Consider the following 17,903-nt stretch of genomic DNA (forward strand, 5'->3'; position numbering starts at 1 on the left):
GATTAATGTCTCATCTGGATCAATGAAGTACAGGTCCCTGCAATAACTGGGCTTTTGTCACTGCTTAAAAACCAAATGTGCCTCTGACTGCGCCTGCTGTTAAACTGGGTTTTATGTGGTAATAATCAGTAATTGTTACAACTCCCTCTTCTTTTCATTGCTGTGAGCACACCTGTATCTAAATGCCTCATCTACCAACATGTATGTGTCCCTTTATTGTCCTGAAATGATTCATTATAATAAAACCAACCACTGACTTTGTTTCCCATAGTTCATTTAAAACCAGCTCTTCTGCAGACGGCATATCATTACTGCTGGCCAGATAGATGCAGATATTTCCTGCTTGTTTTATTATATATGTGGATGGAACATCAGACAGGCCTTCCTGCAGTGGTCATAGAGATTTCAAATGCTTATAAAAGTGGCAAACTGGCTTCAAATGACTGCTTCAGTTACTAAATGAGAGATTTTGCTCTGATTTAGACACGTTTTATGGTGTCCAACAATTTTTTCAGACGTTTTCTCTGTAAAAGGAAAAAACAAGTACTCTTTACTCTGAGATAATGAGATACATATGTCAGATCTTTGGAAAATAACTCAAATTTACATGTTATGGGAAAAACGTAGTGAGTTGGCCGGGCCCCTGAAAAATCCTGAGAATGGGTCCTCCCCAGTTGTGATTAGCAGATGACGACAATGCCTGTAACTCGTTTAATAACTTTTCCATCCATTATTGTCACATTTCAGCCATTTTTTTTACACATTTTCCTACCACTTTTGCCCTTTTTTGTCACTGTTTGCCTGTATTTGCAATTTTTTGCCCATTTCTGCGACTTCTTTTTGCCCATTTTAGCCACCATTTGATATTTTTTGCCCACTTTGCAACTCCTTGCTGCTTTTTGCCCAATTGCTGCCACCTTTGGACAGTTTTTACCCATTTATGGCACTTACGCCTATTTTTTTGTCTTCTTTTTGACACTACCATTTTTTTGCCCCTTTGTTGCCACTTTTTTACCCATTTAACCACCCATAGTCACACTTGCACTGTAGCACTACAGCACTTAATTGTATGCCTTATGCACTTTAACTGGAATGTTCAATTTATCTCTGGTCTGTCCTAAGCGAAGTACTGTTTTATTTGGGTCTTTGTATTTTATTGTATCATCTATGTTGTCTTGTTTTGGTGTCGTCTGACTCTTATGTAGATTTTTAATGTACTTTTTTCTTGTATATACCATCATCCTGCTGGGGGACTACAGATGGAAATTAGCCAATGGCTACAATCTAGCACATTTACACGTTTATGTCCATTAATGTGCATTGTCCCATGTCGCAAATAAATAAATAGTCATTTATTACCCATTTTTTCCCAATATTTTTCAGTTTTTGCTGCTTTTCACCAATTTTCGCCAAGTAAAACCCACATATTTGCCACCAATAACACATTTTTACCACTTTACCATATTTTGCCCCCTTTTTTTGCCACTTTTGGCCCATTTTTGAAACATCTTTTTGCCTATTTTAGCCGGCTCTTGCCATTTCTTGCCTGTTATTGCCACTTGTGCCTATGTTTTTCCACTTGTTTCCGACACCTTACCATATGTTGGCTCCCTTTTTTGCCACTTTTTGCCCATTTCTTGCAGCTTGGTGCCTATTTTAGCCACCTTTTGTCATTTCTTGCACAATTTTGCCCATATTTGTCCATTTTTGCTGTTTTCATTTGCCAATTTCAAATCTAATACCCAATTTTTCAAGATCTATGCCACCTTTTGCAGCTTGTTTCCCATTTTTTTTGCCACTTTTAACACATTTATTGCCACTTTCTGGCCATTCCTGAAACAACCTTTTGCAACTTTTGCCATTTTTTGCTACTTTAACCCATTTATGCCATGTTTTGACTATTTAACCATTTCTTTGCCACTTTTTTGAATTATTCTATTACTTCCAAAAAAGTCATCTGTTTCTTCACCTTTATGCATCCTGATATTTTTGCTCATTATGGCTTAGCTATGAAGTCTGACATTACTTTCCTAATTATGTAGTTTAATGTGCCCACCCACATTTACATCACTGATAAAAAGGTCATTTTGAAAAAGGCTATATTGTACAACAGAATAAATAACCAATATTAGTTCTGTTGCTTTGATGAGAGGGGTCATTATTCATGTAAAATAAATACACAGCCTAACTTTATAATGGAACATGATTTTGCTGAGACCCCCTTTTTCCCCCCTTATGGGTGGCCTTGCACAGAAATAAAAAGTCTGAGCCCACTTTAAAACACAGACACATTTTATGATTAAAAACCAGACAGGGTTTTGTTAAAATTGTTACATGTAAAGAAACAACATTCGGTAGACAAAATTCAAAAAATATAAAATAAATAAAAGTGAAACAAACAATCAGACAAAATGTTTTTGTCAGCTTCCGAACATTTCTCCACAGTCTCCATTGACAATATTCACATTTGACATCAATACTGTTGATAAATGAACACAAAATAACTGTTAATAGGTGACATTTTCAATACGTCTAAATGAGTGTACAAGTGTGCATGTCCACAAACGCATGCAGGTGTTTACAGAGTAACTGGCAAAATGATCCATGTGTTAAAAAAATCATTCTTTTGTGAGTTTTTCCTGCTGTTGGAACCGCGGTTAGAGGGGCGGGGAGGCAGTCTGATTGGTTGGTTAATTAGCGTTAAAAGCTAGCTCTTCTTTATCTTCTGTTAAATGACAAAAACAAAGAAACAGAAGGTGAGTAGAGAAAATGTCGACCTGTTCCACACATTAAATCTACACCTACGCGGAGCCATGCCGTCCCTCTGCTCCGCCCACCATGCAGCACATACACTTTGCACTAACACAGAGGTCAGACAAAATCCAGTACACAACATCATAATCTCTACAACAAAGCATGCTCTCATGAGTTCACGTGCCCAAACGACAGATAGATATTTTTTGCAGATTTGTTAAAATTGCACATCATTTGTAGACTTAGCTAGTGCATGTGAAGGAACAAACTCATCAATAGTTTGTTTTAGAAAACGGGTGCTTGATTTAAATGTTAATATAATCACACTGCAAAGTTCATGTAGGTCAGTGGTTCCCAACTCTGAAAGAACGCCTTGTTAGAGTCTCAGTTGTAACCCGTGTATTTTAATACCTTTTTAAAAGCTATCTGCAAATTAAAAGTCTGCAGCCAAACTTGCCGTGGACCAGGTGTGGCTCACCAGTGCTAATTATCTAGCCAGCATTGACCTTTTTCAGAATTTTACATAAAATTGAATCAATCATGATTTTAAATATAGAGTAAAATAATGCAATGGTGGCAACGGTTACCTACTCTTTCTATTTCAACTGCCCTCCACGCCTACACCAATTTTAGGACCCTGCCTTGGTAATTGAACACAGAAAACTCGTGGATGTTTCATCCCTCTGTTTGACATTCTTGACAAACTTTAGGATAACTAATGGGGGAATGGTGGCATACCTGATTCTCTAGTCTTTGGTTTAATGTCAGAACAAGGAGACAAGTTTTAATGTTGCAAAGCAGATGGACCGTCCAGATTCCATGTCTGTCAACAGGCAGATCCATCTTGTAACGCTCCAGTCTGAATAACTCTGTCAGGTCTGAAAACAGAGATAACTGGACCACATTTCTTCATTTTTGTTACTGGCTTCGTCACGAGTTTTGTCCACCAACAAACTCCACCGTTTGTAAGCTACAGCAGTACCTGTCTGTTGAGCTTAGGTTATTATTGGAGCTGCACGTCTACTATCTCATTTTGTCGTCGCTCTGATTGGCCCGCTGTAAATGTGATGGACAGAGTTTGTCCAATCAGCTTCCAAGATTTTTTGGAAAGTCCTGCCCTTCCCATACACGTTGTATGGGAGGTTTCCCAGATGAATGTGAAATATATCCATTAGAGCAGTGGTTCTCAACGTTGGGGTCGCAAGACACTGAGAGGGCGTCTCCAGATGCCTTAAAAATCTTGCCATTCTGCCCATTGTTGGCCCTGTTGACACATTATTGCCAGTATCAACCCCTTTTTACCAACTTTTACGCCACATTTCACAATTTGATATGCCCATTTTTGCCAGTTAAACACATTTCTGCCCGTTTTCATCCCATTTCACCAAATTTCCACCTATTTTTGCCACTTTAATGCAATTTTAACCACTTTTATTCTCCTTTAACCACTCCAACCCTTTTTTTTGGGGGGTTATTTTTTGCCACTTTTATCTCATTTTTGGCACTTCTTACCCATTTCTGCTACTCTTAAAATCCATTTTCACCACATTTTCCACCATTATTTACCCATTTTAGCTGTTTTTAATGCATTTTAATTCTGTTTTTTACAAAAGGACTTACATTTTTAAGATGGCTACTTACTACACAAATGATTTACAACAATATTTTTTTCTCTGAAAAGAGCGGTTATGATTCAGGTTAAATATAAAATACCACTGCTTAACTTTAAAATGGACAATGATTTTGCTGGCCTCCAGAGAGCTCTCCCATTTTCCCCCTAATGGGTGACATGACTATTCTTGAATGTGCATAGCTGTGTTCTGCCACCTTCAGGCACAGTGGGGGCCCCCGGTCTCTGGCACCTTTATTTTGGGGGCTGAAAAGGTTGAGAACCCCTGCATCAGAGAGGCAACTCCATTTGCACAAGGGCCAGGTTTTTCTTAATAGGCACTGTGGGGGCCAGACATTGAAATTACCTACAATGAAATCAATATTTTGGCATGATTGACATATTCTTGTAGAAATATTATGTCCTTTATCTGACCTTTTATCCTTGTAAAATCAGCCCCTGTCAGCTATACTGCAGCCAACCACAAGGGGGTGATTGAAATATTTAACTCCATATTCCTGGACCCCTCATGATGTTTATTACTGAGTTTGATACTAGTATGATAAGTCATGACTGGCCAAAAACACACAGAAGAAACAGATCTTCAGTGCAGATTCTCGGAGAGGGAAATTGCACCCTCAAGGAAGCTTGAGCGGAAAATCTATGCTTTGATCAAGATAAGACTGTTAAGTATACTTTTATCGTACCAACTACAGTCCTCTCTATCAATAAAAGCATAAAATAAAACATTAAAATAAAAATATTGCATTATTTCCCTCTTAAGTTTTCTAAATCAGTCCATTGTCAGCAGTGACCTGACGTCACGTAAGTATCGTTTAAGCTCTCTTGGAACCATTGTAGAGGTGCAAACATATAAAGTACCACGTAGCAGGTATGATTCCTTTTGGAAAGTCACAAAAAAGTTGAGACGAGTCAAGCCGTTACCACGCATGGAAAGGTACCAATAGAAGTTAATATAAAGACATTTTAGATGGAAGACTAAATCACAAAAAGTAATATTAAGAGCATAAAATATTTTGGTTATCTGTCTTGCTTACTATCTTGAGAACTCTTCCTGGGTCTTGTCTCGCCCTCAGATTGGGAACCACCAACCTGAACACTGAACGATCAAGGTTAAGATAAAACTGGGTTCACAAAGGTGACAGGAATAAGTGCTTCAAAGTCAAAAACACACATCTAAAACTTCAATCATCAGGGATTGCTTCAGCATGCAACTCAAGAAATAAACAAGAGGCCAAATGATGGCAAGTTTGACGTCAGATTGATTTCTGTTAAGAAGTGCACTGCTGGAGTTTTACTAAGATAAAAGCAGAGGAGAGAAACCTGCTTTGACTGGTCTTCCTGCTTTCCTCCCATTTGATAGTAAACACAAAAACAACCATCATCAACAATGTTCACAGCAGATTCAGACACAGTTTTCAATCATGTGATTAAGGGTTGATTTAGCTCAAAAGCAATGGCACAAAAGTAGCAGAGCTTCAGTTTTTAGTGTGTGTAATAAAGTTCAAATAAAGCAGTGGACGATGGATTTGTTGGCTTGCCTCTCACTGAAACACGAACAACATAAATCAAGCTAACAACCGTGTTACACATCATACCTCAGGTAGGTGCCTCTGGGCTTTTTTAAGGTAAGAGAGGCACCTTTATGATAAGAGGGGAGAACAACTGTGCACAACACAGGTCAAAGGCACAACACTGGACACAGACGAAGGGAAACGACACCCAAGGTGCTTTGCAAAGGCCCAGAGAACAACAAAAGGAGAAGAAAAGTGCTCCTCAATGAGACGTTTGGGCGTTTTTAGCAGCACACAGTCTGCTCACGACTCAGATTAGCAGAGTATAACTGCACGACACACAGTCGAGAGGAAAAACAACCAAAAACGAAGAAGAAGAAGAAGAAGTCACATCAAAGTTTGAGCTCTGACTGAACACGGTCAGAGAGCATGACGACAGCAAAGGTACAGTTTTTCTGGCATTCTTTTTGTTCATGCTGATATAAATTAACTTTATACAAAGGATGGTGCATCAAAGTGATAAAAGCCATTATATGTACGTCAACCACGTTAACTCTGAGGGGCAGTGGTAATAATGCAAGGTCAGTCTGAAAGATGGGCATAATGAAAGAATCACATCTCCATCCCACAGGTTAGAATACGGCTCTAACTTTACAGTATGATGCTCATGTGACAAGGCTGCATCAACACCAGGAACAACATTTCAACCTCCTGTTTACGCTTTAAAAGAGAATAGACAGTTAATCAAACGGTCCAGTCAGGAATGGCAAAAAAAAAAAAAAAAAAAAAAATCACTGACTTCAGAGTCTCAACAGCAACATGTTTGCAGATTTCTCTGTTAAATTTCGATTCATTTTGAATGTCAGTGCAGTTTGACTGCTGAGAAATTTGAGTTTACAAACTAAAAAACAGCCTTTTAAGACTATTTTCAGACACTAAACTGATGTAAATCAGAGTCAAAATAAGACTTTTTTTGGTTGCATATAAAAATGTGCAATTTTGCTGTTGCTGCTTTCCTGGTCTGTTTGCAAACTGTCAATATCAGCTAAAATATCTTCCATGTCAAAACATAAAAAATATCCTTAGGATTGCACAATATTGGGTTTTTGTCAATATTTAGGCATTCATTCTAGCCAATACCCATACTGATACCAATATAAATCTAAAACTTCAGTCCTTAAAATACACTTAAATGTTTAAATAGGAACAAAGAAAAAATGTTCAAAATTGTTCATATTTATAGTCAATAAAAGCCAATACAGACTGATAATTACAGCCAACACAGGCCAATATCGGCCTATATTTCCAGCCAGTAGAGGTTAGCTCGGTCCAATATTTCCAGCAAACTTAATCCAATACCTGCTGATATTTACAGGCAATACTGGCCATTATAACAGCTAATACAGGCCCATACAGACTGAGATTTCCAGCCTATATAGCCCAATAATTAAAGGCAATATATGGCCATCATTAAAAGCAAGTATAGACCTATAAAGGCTGACATTTTCAGAACATACAGGCTAATATTTACAATGAATATTGGCCAATAAAGGCTCAAATCTACAGTCACTTTAGATCAATATTAGCTGATATCCCACGCCAGTACAGGCAAAAACCAGGACAATATTTCCAGCCAACTAAGGGCAAAATAGGCCAATACAGGCAGACATTTACAACCAATAAAGACTAATATGGGCTTATATTTCCAGCTAATATAGACAAACCCAATCCAAAATATCCAACAAACTTAGGTGGATATTTATAGCCAATACTGGCCAATATAGGAATATACAGGCTGACATTTACAAGGACTGTATGCCAATAAAGGGTCAATATAGGCTGATATCTCACACAAGTACAGGTAAAACCAGGACAATATTTCCAGCCAACTAAGGCCAGAATAGGCCATGAATTCCAGCCAATACAGGGTGATACAGGTTGATCATTTCAACTCATATAAGCCAATATAGGCATACATTTACAGCCAATAAAGGCTAATATGGGCTTATATTTCCAGCAAATACAATTCAATATATTCAGCCAACTTGGGCCAATATAGGCCAATTTTTTCAGTCAATATAGGCTTATATATCTGCCAATACAGGCTTATATTTCCGGCTAATATAGACGAACCCAATCTAAAATTTCCAACGGACTTAGGCCCATATAGGCTGATATTTATAGCTAATACTGTCCAAGAATAACAGCGAATACAGGCCTATACAGGCTGACATTTACCAGGGCTATAGTCCAATAAAGGCTTATATCTACAGTAAATATGGGCCAATACTGGCTGATATAACACACTAACAGGCAAAACCAGGACAATATTTTGAGCCAACATAAGCCAAAAAAGGCCATGATTCCCGGCATACAGAGGTCAATTAAGGCTATTATTTCCAGCCAATACAGGCAGACATTTACAACCAATCTATGCCAATACAGACTGATATTACAGCAAATACAGATTGATATTACAGCAAGCATAGGCTGATTTTCACAGTGGGTATGCTGCTTGTAAATCAGCAGAGATTTTTTGTGTCTGCTGATAATAATAAACCTCTTTGAGCTAAGATCTGCCCATACGAATACCATGCCAATAACATTGTGCATTCTTACTGATCAGTACCGATGGATGGCTGCCCTTACTTTTGGTAAATGTACATTATAAGGGGAGGCCAGATCATTTTTACACTCCCAAAATTGATGGAATCCTTGTCTATGTTACCTATGAATATGTTTGATCATATTCAGGCTGAGAGTCAGTAATTTTTTATGATAAACTCAACAGGTTTTCTGCAAACACAAGCTAGGATCAAGGCCAATAAATACGTCCTTCCATGTTGTTCCAGTGTTTTTAAAAGTCTTCAAACAGCACTTATCAAAAAAGCAACCTACTGCCTCCAAATACTACGTGTATAATTCAGCCAAGATGGATTCAATCAACACAAGAAAGCAACTGAACATCTGAAATAAAAGCTTCACTCTGAAGCTCACAAAGCTGAAGACACGTCTCACTGGCAGGCTCTGAAAACGTCGGTGACAATGTAATCTCACGTGTCCTGCAGTTAAAAGCATGGTGGGTAAAATTCAGCTTTGCCAAAGTTGCTACAAGTGCTGCACAATGAAAGAAAACACAGTTATTTAGGTGTTAAAGTGAGGAGTGGCAACAGAGGCAGCTGCAAAGTGATGTGAGAGTAGCGTGAAAGAGAAAGAGAAGGGGGGGGGGTAGGTTTTTTGAGGCAGCATCCAAACTGGCCACAGTCTAATCTCCACCATGCCTGCTTATCAGGACAAACGGCAATAATAAATAATTTCCTTATCCCATATTACAATTTTAAGATATGCAAGAGATCAAAGAAGGATATTTAAGAGAAAACATATAGATGATCTCTGGGTTTTCTTTGAGTAACACTACAGAAAACGTGCAGCTGTGATAATTCAGTCATGGACAGAAAGCAGAGAGGCACTGCAAACACAAACTCACATCCATGATACCGGGCAGGAAACCTTCCATAAACTGAAAAATATGATATTTTCTCTGTCCTTTAAATAGACTCACCCACCAGAATATGTAAATATATGACAACTATGATACAGAAATCAATAATTACACCATTTGCATTCGATTTTTCATATAATTTCATCATGTAGCCTATATAGATTTATATAGATTCCTCACATGCCTTGACAAATTGTACACAGATGAAGTCTTTTTGAGTCTTCTGTTTTCTTTAGCACGGAAATATCCAGAATTTTTCTCCCTGGCAGGAGAGAGGTTGAGCCGAGACCGGAAATCAGGAAACAGAAAAAGTGTGGAAACAAGTCCATGTTTGTTTTTAAATACTCAGAAAGATGAGGAGATGCTGCGCCAGACTGGCTCAAATGCAGCGATCTGAATCTGCTCCTGGCTCGGTTTGTAGCAACACTTTTTTACCTCAGACGTCAGCCGAGGGTTCTGGGAGTGCAGGGAGGGAGGCGGCGAGGCTCCCCCCGTAAAGAAAGATGCTCTGTCAGAGGAGTTGTGTTCATTCCTTTATGTCCTGTGAGAGTCCTGAGGAGATTTCTGCTGAGTCGACAGAGCCAAGAGGAAGTATCCTGTGGGTTAAAAGCGATGATGGGAGCCATGAAGATGATCCTTAGTAGCTTTGAGCCGGACATCCGCCCACTGATAATAAGAAGGGGCTACAATCAGCACCATATCCTGCACCGTATCGACACTGACCATCAAAAAGCTGCTGTGAAAAAAAACCTTCTCATTTGATTCCTTTTTAAAATCCCCTGAAGCGTCCCACAGCCTGCGATGGAGTAGAACAAACAAGGAGACAAGTCAGGGTCGAGTCGCAGCTCTGGAGGAGGAGAGGGAGGAGGAAGGGACATCAGGGAGCTCCCGCTGTGGAAAGGCACACCAGAGGAGGGAAGGAGGTTGATGATGTTGTCCATGATGATGATGAGGATGCTGGTTGATAAAAACTGAAGGATTTGTCTTGTTATTGTTGTTAAGTGTGTTTAACTCAGAAACGGGATCTCTTCACATCCGAGAGCCTCGCTCTTGAAGGATCTGTGAAGACAGAAGAAAAATATGTCACTTTAAAACACAAAAGTCCTTTAGCTGCCAGCATTAAGCTGAAAATGTTTTGGAAATCCTCTTTGTTTCATGTATTACTCCTCTTAAAAGCACCACGATATTTAAGCTCCTGTGATAGTCCTCCTTTAATATGATCATTGCAGAGGTGTAATAGGGGGACAGGGTGATCCCTCTGTGCCGTCTTTGGAGGGAGTAACAAACGTGTTAAATCAGAATCAGCAAAGCTAGCAGAGAGGAGCAGTGGATGTCTGAAGCCCAATTCACAGTACTGTTTAAAACCGTGATAACTACGGCTTTGTGACAATTTACCTTCACTATTAACATTGTGGAGGCTTCCTGGGGTGATGAGGTGATTGCCCCTCTGTATTCTGTATTCAGTGTTTTTGAAGTTGAGTCATATGAGCTATGTAGCAGTTGGAGTGGCTGTTTTGATGTGAACTGCCTCCCACCCTCATAGATCTTTAGCTTGAGGATGCTCCAAAGGTTCTCAATAGAGTTAGGGTCAGGGGATGATGGGGGCCACACCATTAGTTTCTCTCCTTTTATGCCCATAGCAGCGAATGACACAGAGGGATTCTTTGCAGCATGAGATGGTGCATTGTCATGCATGAAGATAATTTCGCTACAGAAGGCACGATTCTTCCTTTTGTACCATGGAAGAAAGTGGTCAGTCAGAAACTCTATATACTTTGCTGAGATCATTTTCACACCTTCAGGGACCCTAAAGGGGCCTACCAGCTTTCTCCCCATGATTCCAGCCCAAAAAATGACTCCGCCCCCTCCTTGCTGACATCACAGCCTTGTTGGGACATGGTGGCCATCCACCAACCATCCACTACTCCTCCATCTGGACCATCCAGGGTTGCACGGCACTCACCAGTAAACAAGACTGTTTGAAAATGAGTCTTCATGTATTTCTGGGCCCACTGCAACTGTTTCTACTTGTGAGCATTGGTTAGGGGTGGCTGAATAGTAGGTTTATGCACCACGTGGGGCTCCAGAGGCACCAGCAGCTTCAAATACCTGTAATGGCATTTTAGCAGCTGCCTTTATCTGCACTAACCCATCTGTGCTCTGAATCAGCCACAGATTTCTTCATAGTACAAGAAATATCCAATATTTTCATATCTTGTCCAAGACATTTCACTATTTGACACTTTTCGACAGCAAAGAGATTCATTTTCTTTCCCATATTGCCATAAAACCTGTGGTCTGCTTCATAATGTGGAACGTCCTTCTAAGTAGTTTTCCTTTAATTGGGCTCACCTGGCAAACTAATAATCATGATAATAATCTGAATGTCTGTGACACTAAAATCCAATTAGCATAGTAATTTGGAACATGGTGTAGACTGGCCGTAGGTGTGAGTGTGAGCGTTCCTGGTTGTACCCTGCCTCTCGCCCCATGACAGACGGGATAGGCTCCAGCTTGGTGTGGATAAGCGGTGTAAAAGATGGATGAATATTTACAAATAAACCTGTTTCTTATGATGGTGTTACTTAAAGGTATGTCTAAAAAAATTCAAAGTTAAATTGAGTCTAGATTGTCAACTCTTGTCAACACACTGCACACCTGGAACTTAAAAGTATAAACGAATGGCCCATCTGTGCCATCAACAGGCCATGCATGAATAAGAACCAGGACAAAGTGCTACTTGTAGCGAGAAAACACTCATTTAAGAACGGCCTCATGTAGCCTGAATGTTTTTTACATGCAGGCACACAATCTCTGCTTGCACAGTGTTCAGTTGTCCGACTGAAGATGGCGATATTTGATGAACTTTTGTTATAAAAATGGGAAAATTTGTGTTTTGGTTTGAATCCCAAGTAGAAGCATGATGCGCTTCAGATGGGACAGTCGCGCATGTGCACACTGCCATCCCAGGTGTAAAATGCTACTTCATTCAGCTTCATGTGGAGCTCCTGCTGTGCCGTCTCTTTCACTTTGCAAAGTCAAAACACAGTGTGAACAGAGAGGGGATACCAGATATCACAGAGAGGCAGTATAAATACAAACATTCCTGCATAATAATAATAATAATAAGGCATAATAACGATGAAGCTTCATTTCAGCACTGTCCCTGTAAATGTGAAGTATGGACAAGCACTGACTGTGAGCCTGCGTGTCTGTGTGTACATAAAACCTGCATCTTTTCAGGCTTACAAATCCCTTGGTAATATCAACCAACAGCTAGGGTTTGTAGTTGTTTGTGACTCTTTTAGGCAATGGATTAATCTAAATTTGGTGCTCTACTTTAGTGGTTTTTAAAAAAAGTACAAGATTAAAGTTAGAAGATCAGGCGTTGGGCTCACAGATAATACTTTTGGCTTTTTGGGTTCTTTTTTCTTTGCCTTTTCAAAAGGAGTGGTTTGTGTTCAGCAGATTCCTCACCTTGGCCTTCTCAGTAGGCTCGATGACGATGCCATTGGTGGAGTTGTTGAGCTCCCTGGAAACTACACATAGAAACTCTGCCTGGTCTTCGTTTCCGTAGTTATAAGAAGAGCCGATGCTTATAAGCTACAGACAAGATGAAGGGGGAATAGAAACATTTTTAGGTGTTATGCATGGAAAAAATAGGAAATACCTACTTGGAACACATTTTTAAGTTATTTCTTATCATTTGCAACAGTCTCAAAAACACTGAATATCCACACTGACATAATTCAGTCCTTATATCCCTCCAAAAAAACACATTAAAGAAATAATGGTGTTTTTATCATTCTTCCAAGCAGAAGTAGCTTTGAAACAGCTGAAGCATGAACTAAAATATAACAAAGGGAAAAGAAGCGTCATTTCTGCACCTGCTCAAACTTCCAACCATCAGACATGGTGGAGACCATCTGTGTGAGCTCCTCCTCTTGGCACTGAAGTACTCGATACACGTGCTTCACAGGGCCCTGAGGGAAGAGACAAAACAACATCAATAATCTGCTCAAACACACCTTAAAAAAGAGGCTATTTTTGGTTCTGTTTGTCCTAGAGAAATTTATCCTCCAGTTTTACTCTGTCCTTTAACCCGCTCCTGCGTCAGCCTCTGTACCTGAGAAGTCCGGTTCTCGTTGTCCCGTATCCTCTCTTTAACCAGCCTCACCAGGGAGGCGATGTTGTAAAACTCAGCTTCCTCGAGAACACCTGACACAAAAAAACCCCATGAAGCTTAATATATATATTATATATATGTGCAGGAATTGGTGCTTCACATTCAACACTGGGAAACATTTTACCTTCCTCTGCCAGATTCTTGTCCATGATCAGTTTCCCATGTCGGAGGTAATTGAGGATGGGGCCGAAGTATGTGGGGTCCCTGTCGATCAGGTAGGCTCCTGTCTCATCCTGTGAGGAAAAATTGAACGTTAAGATGTTAGAGGAAGATTCCTTTGTCCTTCTGTTGAAATACTTGGTGTAAAGTGACCAGACCAATAGAAAAGAATAAAACAATATGACAAAAATCAAAATTATGGGCCTGGCAACACAGAACATCGCATATTGATTTATTCAAGGTGGCTTGTGATACACAAAATATCTTGATGTGTTTTTCTATAAGAAAATTTGATGCAATACCAGAATTATACAGTGTGGAATGTAAAATCAATTTTTTGTGACTTCTTTTGGTGTAAGACTGTTAATATGCCCACATTTCCTCACATGTTTAAGCATGCAAACAGATCAAAGTTTGTCCAACAGGGGAGTTCGTCTTCCCAGTAGAGAAAAAAAACTTCTAATTTGATCAAGAAAAAAATTAAACAATATTTGAACCTGTTTGGTGCCATTGTATTTACACGCAGTATTAGGCATTTTTATTTCCAATGTCTAAGTTGGACAAAAACATTGGCAATTGTTCCGTAAACTGAGTAAGGCTGAACGATTGGCAAAAATAATCTTATTGCGATTTTGTTCCCCCAATATTGCGATTAAACATGTTATTATTTTTAGGTTATTCATCATATATATTTTCAATAAAAACAAGCAAGAAATCATTCTAATCTTTAATGTACACAATATTAGATATAATATTCTAGGGAAAATTTTAAACAAATATCTACAGTGCCGTGAAAAGTATTTGCCCCTTTCTGATTCCTGATGTTTTTGCATATTTATCACACTTAAATGTTTTGGATCATCAAACCAACTCTAATATTTCACAAAGACAACCCAAGTAAAAACAAAATGCAGTGTCTGAATGATTGTCTGATTTTTAAGGGGGGAAAAATCCAAACCTATCTACCTAAACCTACTTTGAAATCATAGAATAAATGGAAATCCTGAGAAAACATTTCACACAAAAAAGTGAGAGACAAAACTAAACTGAAATTCTTCAAAAATAAAATCTTAAATCAATCTTTACTACATGTGCACAGGAGAGGGATGAATCCAGCTTAAACTGACATGTGACCCATGTCTAGATTGCACAGACACAATGACAATGTTTGAGTAACAACAAAACAGCGAAGGAATTTACCGGCAATTTCTGATTGTTAAAAACAATGAAGTTCCCAATATTTGGCAGCCAGGACGTTTTACTTATACAATCAATAGAATTAGACAGATTTGAAAGACACTGTTTCTTGCATGTTTGGTGATAGGTTAAGAAAATATTGCACATAGGAGAAAACTGCACATAAACCAGGAAGGGAATGAATCCATCAATAAAACTGCAGGCGATTACCTGAAAGTAGGGATGCACAGGGTTTGATTTTGCTGATTTTGCTTTTGATCAATTTTAGCCATTACTGTTACCAATACCTAAATGTGGTTCACACGTATAACTTAAGTCCTTAAATCTAATTTTAAAGATGAATGAAGGTAGAGTGAGGGCAGAATGAACTGGTTTTGGTGGATTGGTGCAGCAGCATCAGCAGTATTGCAGACACCGCACCGGACTGATGTGGTAAAGAGGGAGCCGAGACAGTTTACCGGTCAACCTTGGTTCCAACCCTCACCGTTGGCCACGAGATTTGGGTGTGACTGAAAGAATTACATTGTGGGTTCAAGCAGTCAATATGAGCCTCCTCAGGAGGGTGGCTGGGTTCAGCCTCCCCGTGGAGGTCTTCCGGGTGCATCCAGAAGAGACCCCAGGGTAGACCCAGGACTTGCTGGAGGGATTATATATCTCATTTAGCCTGGGAACGCCTCAGTATTCCTCATGGAGAGCTGGAAAAAGTTGCTGGGGCGAGGGATGTCCGGGCTGACTTGCTCAGCCCCGCCATGGTGAAAGGATGGACGGATGAACAAATGAGCCAATTTCACTCCTTAAACCACACTTTAAAGTGGAGTAGCCAGTATTTACAGCTGACATAAGCCAATATTTACAGATATTATATCAGTTATAAATTTTGGCAGATATTTTTTATTTTCTACCAACATCACGGCCATTATTTTGTGCAGTCCTCCCTGAAAGCTGTCCAAAATACACAAACACAATGGCAGCTATTGAGCACCAAAACAGGGGGAGAAGTTGCCTGCAGTTTTTAATGAATGAATATAAAATTGACTCAGTACGCTGGGGACTTGTATTTTGTTGTCATTCTACAGAAACAGGCATTGAAATAGTTTGATTTGTAACAGAAGTGCCATAGTAATGATTTCTGTGACTTTGGGTACTCACTTTATCAGAGTCCAGGTCGGGGTCTTCCTGACACAGTCTGAACAGGAAGGATTTGGGGTCTCTGCACAGCGTTTGTTTGGTCGTGATGAAATAAGTCCCACCGACGTTCAGTCGAACCCAGCGTGAGCCCGGCTTATCCGCCGGTTCGGACGGGGAGCTCGGGTTGCTCTTTACCGTGAACCCGAACACGGACCGTCCACTACCACCGCCGCCGCCGCTACCGCTCGACACCCCGCCGGGACTGAGCTGACTGCCCCGCGGAGGAACCATGAGAGTGGGCGAAGCCAGGCGCATAGAGCCGCGGACGTCGCGGTGCTCGGGCTGCTCTATGGTGCCAGTGCCACTCGGTTCCACTACATGCAGTTCAGCCATGTTTTCTTATTCGTCTGAAATACACAGAGAGCGATTAGCTAACGACACACTGCGGGGAAACAATTTCTCGGAGTCGGTTTGTAAACACAGCGAGGATATTTTTCTCCGTCAGGGTGGCTCTCATCAGGGCGTTGCTGCTCAAACTCGACCGTCTCCGCTTCAATCCACAAACATTAGGACACAAATAAGATCGTTAAAGACCGAACGACGTTAGCAGCATCGCGTTTAATCGTTTCTTCAAAAGATAAATAGCTCATTCTTGTCTATTCAAACGTTAATCAGAGAAAAACAATACTTCCGGGTTGTAACGTGATTACTGTTTACTTCCGCTGAGCCTTTCAAAACAAAAGCAGAGGCAATGACTTTTATATCGGAATTATACGGTGGCGTATTGCATTCACTTGAAAATAAAAAAAACCCCTCCTGTTCGTACATAACTTTCTCGTAAAAACAGGAATTTATTTATTTTTGAATTTCCAGTTTTTACGAGATAAAACAGAAAATTCAAAAATAAATAAATTCCCGTTTTTACGAGACAGGAAAATCAAAAATAATTTTTAAAAGTCCTGTTTTTATGAGATTGTTATGCCTAAAAAACAGGAGGTTTTTTTTTATTTCAAGTGAATATTTATTTCCCATCTTGAATATTTTTATACAAATCATATCTGATTATTCTGAAATAAAAATAGTGTAATTATGCTCTGATGAAAACCCGAGTAGGTCCAACGCGACGATTATTATTCAAATATATTTTGCCATGTAAAATAAAGTTATTTTAATTACTCACAAAACCTACAGTGTGACTTGTGTTGCTTTTTTGAAGGACTATTACAGAGATGTTTTTTTTTTTTTTTTTAGTATAGATTTATGGATGAATCCCTTTTTCACTCAAAAGCATAAACCCTCACCGGAAGAGCTGATATACAGCCTGTAATAAAGTCTTTCAATACTCCAAAGTTAGAATGTCATCACTGATGTTGTATATTTCACCATTTTTTCTAATTTTATGGTTTTAATTTTTACAACAACAATAATAACCATCATCATCATAACAGTCATAATAGTCATCATTATAATAATATATAGTTAAAGAGGAAATAATATGCAAAAATCATTTTTTCAGGCTTTTCTAACAAAAACATGTTCCCCTGGTTTGTCCAAAATCCCCTCAAGTACCAGAAAAATCCATTCCCCCCACCCTCTCTTTCTCCACCTTCCAGAAAATGTGTGCTAAAACAAGCCGTTCTCAGATATTACCCTCATGATGTCATACGGGGAGTAAGCACACTCCTCTCCAGCTGAGATGCTGGATAGCTCAGTGGATTGTCCTGCTGACTTTGATCCGGGAGATTAATGGTTCAGATTCCAGTCAGGTCCCAAATAAGGAGCAACCTCTGGTCCTGAAAAATGAAGTCAATGTGCAAATGCAAAAAACTGTGA

At 39.5% G+C, this 17,903-nt stretch overlaps 1 protein-coding gene across 1 annotated transcript; it reads right to left on the reverse strand.

The window, feature by feature from the left end:
- Positions 1 to 4,445: 4,445 nt before the first annotated feature.
- Positions 4,446 to 16,757, reverse strand: kctd2 (potassium channel tetramerization domain containing 2). Its single transcript, XM_041816313.1, has 6 exons — positions 16,092 to 16,757; positions 13,711 to 13,819; positions 13,527 to 13,618; positions 13,288 to 13,383; positions 12,878 to 13,003; positions 4,446 to 10,459 (listed from the first exon to the last, which is right to left on the reverse strand). The coding sequence occupies exons 1-6, from the start codon at positions 16,461 to 16,463 to the stop codon at positions 10,430 to 10,432; spliced, it is 825 nt and encodes a 274-aa protein (XP_041672247.1). The 5' UTR covers positions 16,464 to 16,757; the 3' UTR covers positions 4,446 to 10,429.
- Positions 16,758 to 17,903: the final 1,146 nt, after the last annotated feature.

The sequence above is a fragment of the Cheilinus undulatus genome, linkage group 20, assembly GCF_018320785.1.
Source record: "Cheilinus undulatus linkage group 20, ASM1832078v1, whole genome shotgun sequence".
Taxonomy (NCBI): Eukaryota; Metazoa; Chordata; class Actinopteri; order Labriformes; family Labridae; genus Cheilinus; species Cheilinus undulatus.

Excerpts from the sequence above, each read along its gene's own strand:
- kctd2 (XM_041816313.1), bottom strand. The coding sequence starts at position 16,463 with ATGGCTGAACTGCATGTAGTGGAACCGAGTGGCACTGGCACCATAGAG. Across the intron at positions 13,820-16,091 it reads CCGACCTGGACTCTGATAAA|GATGAGACAGGAGCCTACCT; the intron begins GTGAGTACCCAA and ends TTTTCCTCACAG. Across the intron at positions 13,384-13,526 it reads ACGAGAACCGGACTTCTCAG|GGCCCTGTGAAGCACGTGTA; the intron begins GTACAGAGGCTG and ends CTCTTCCCTCAG.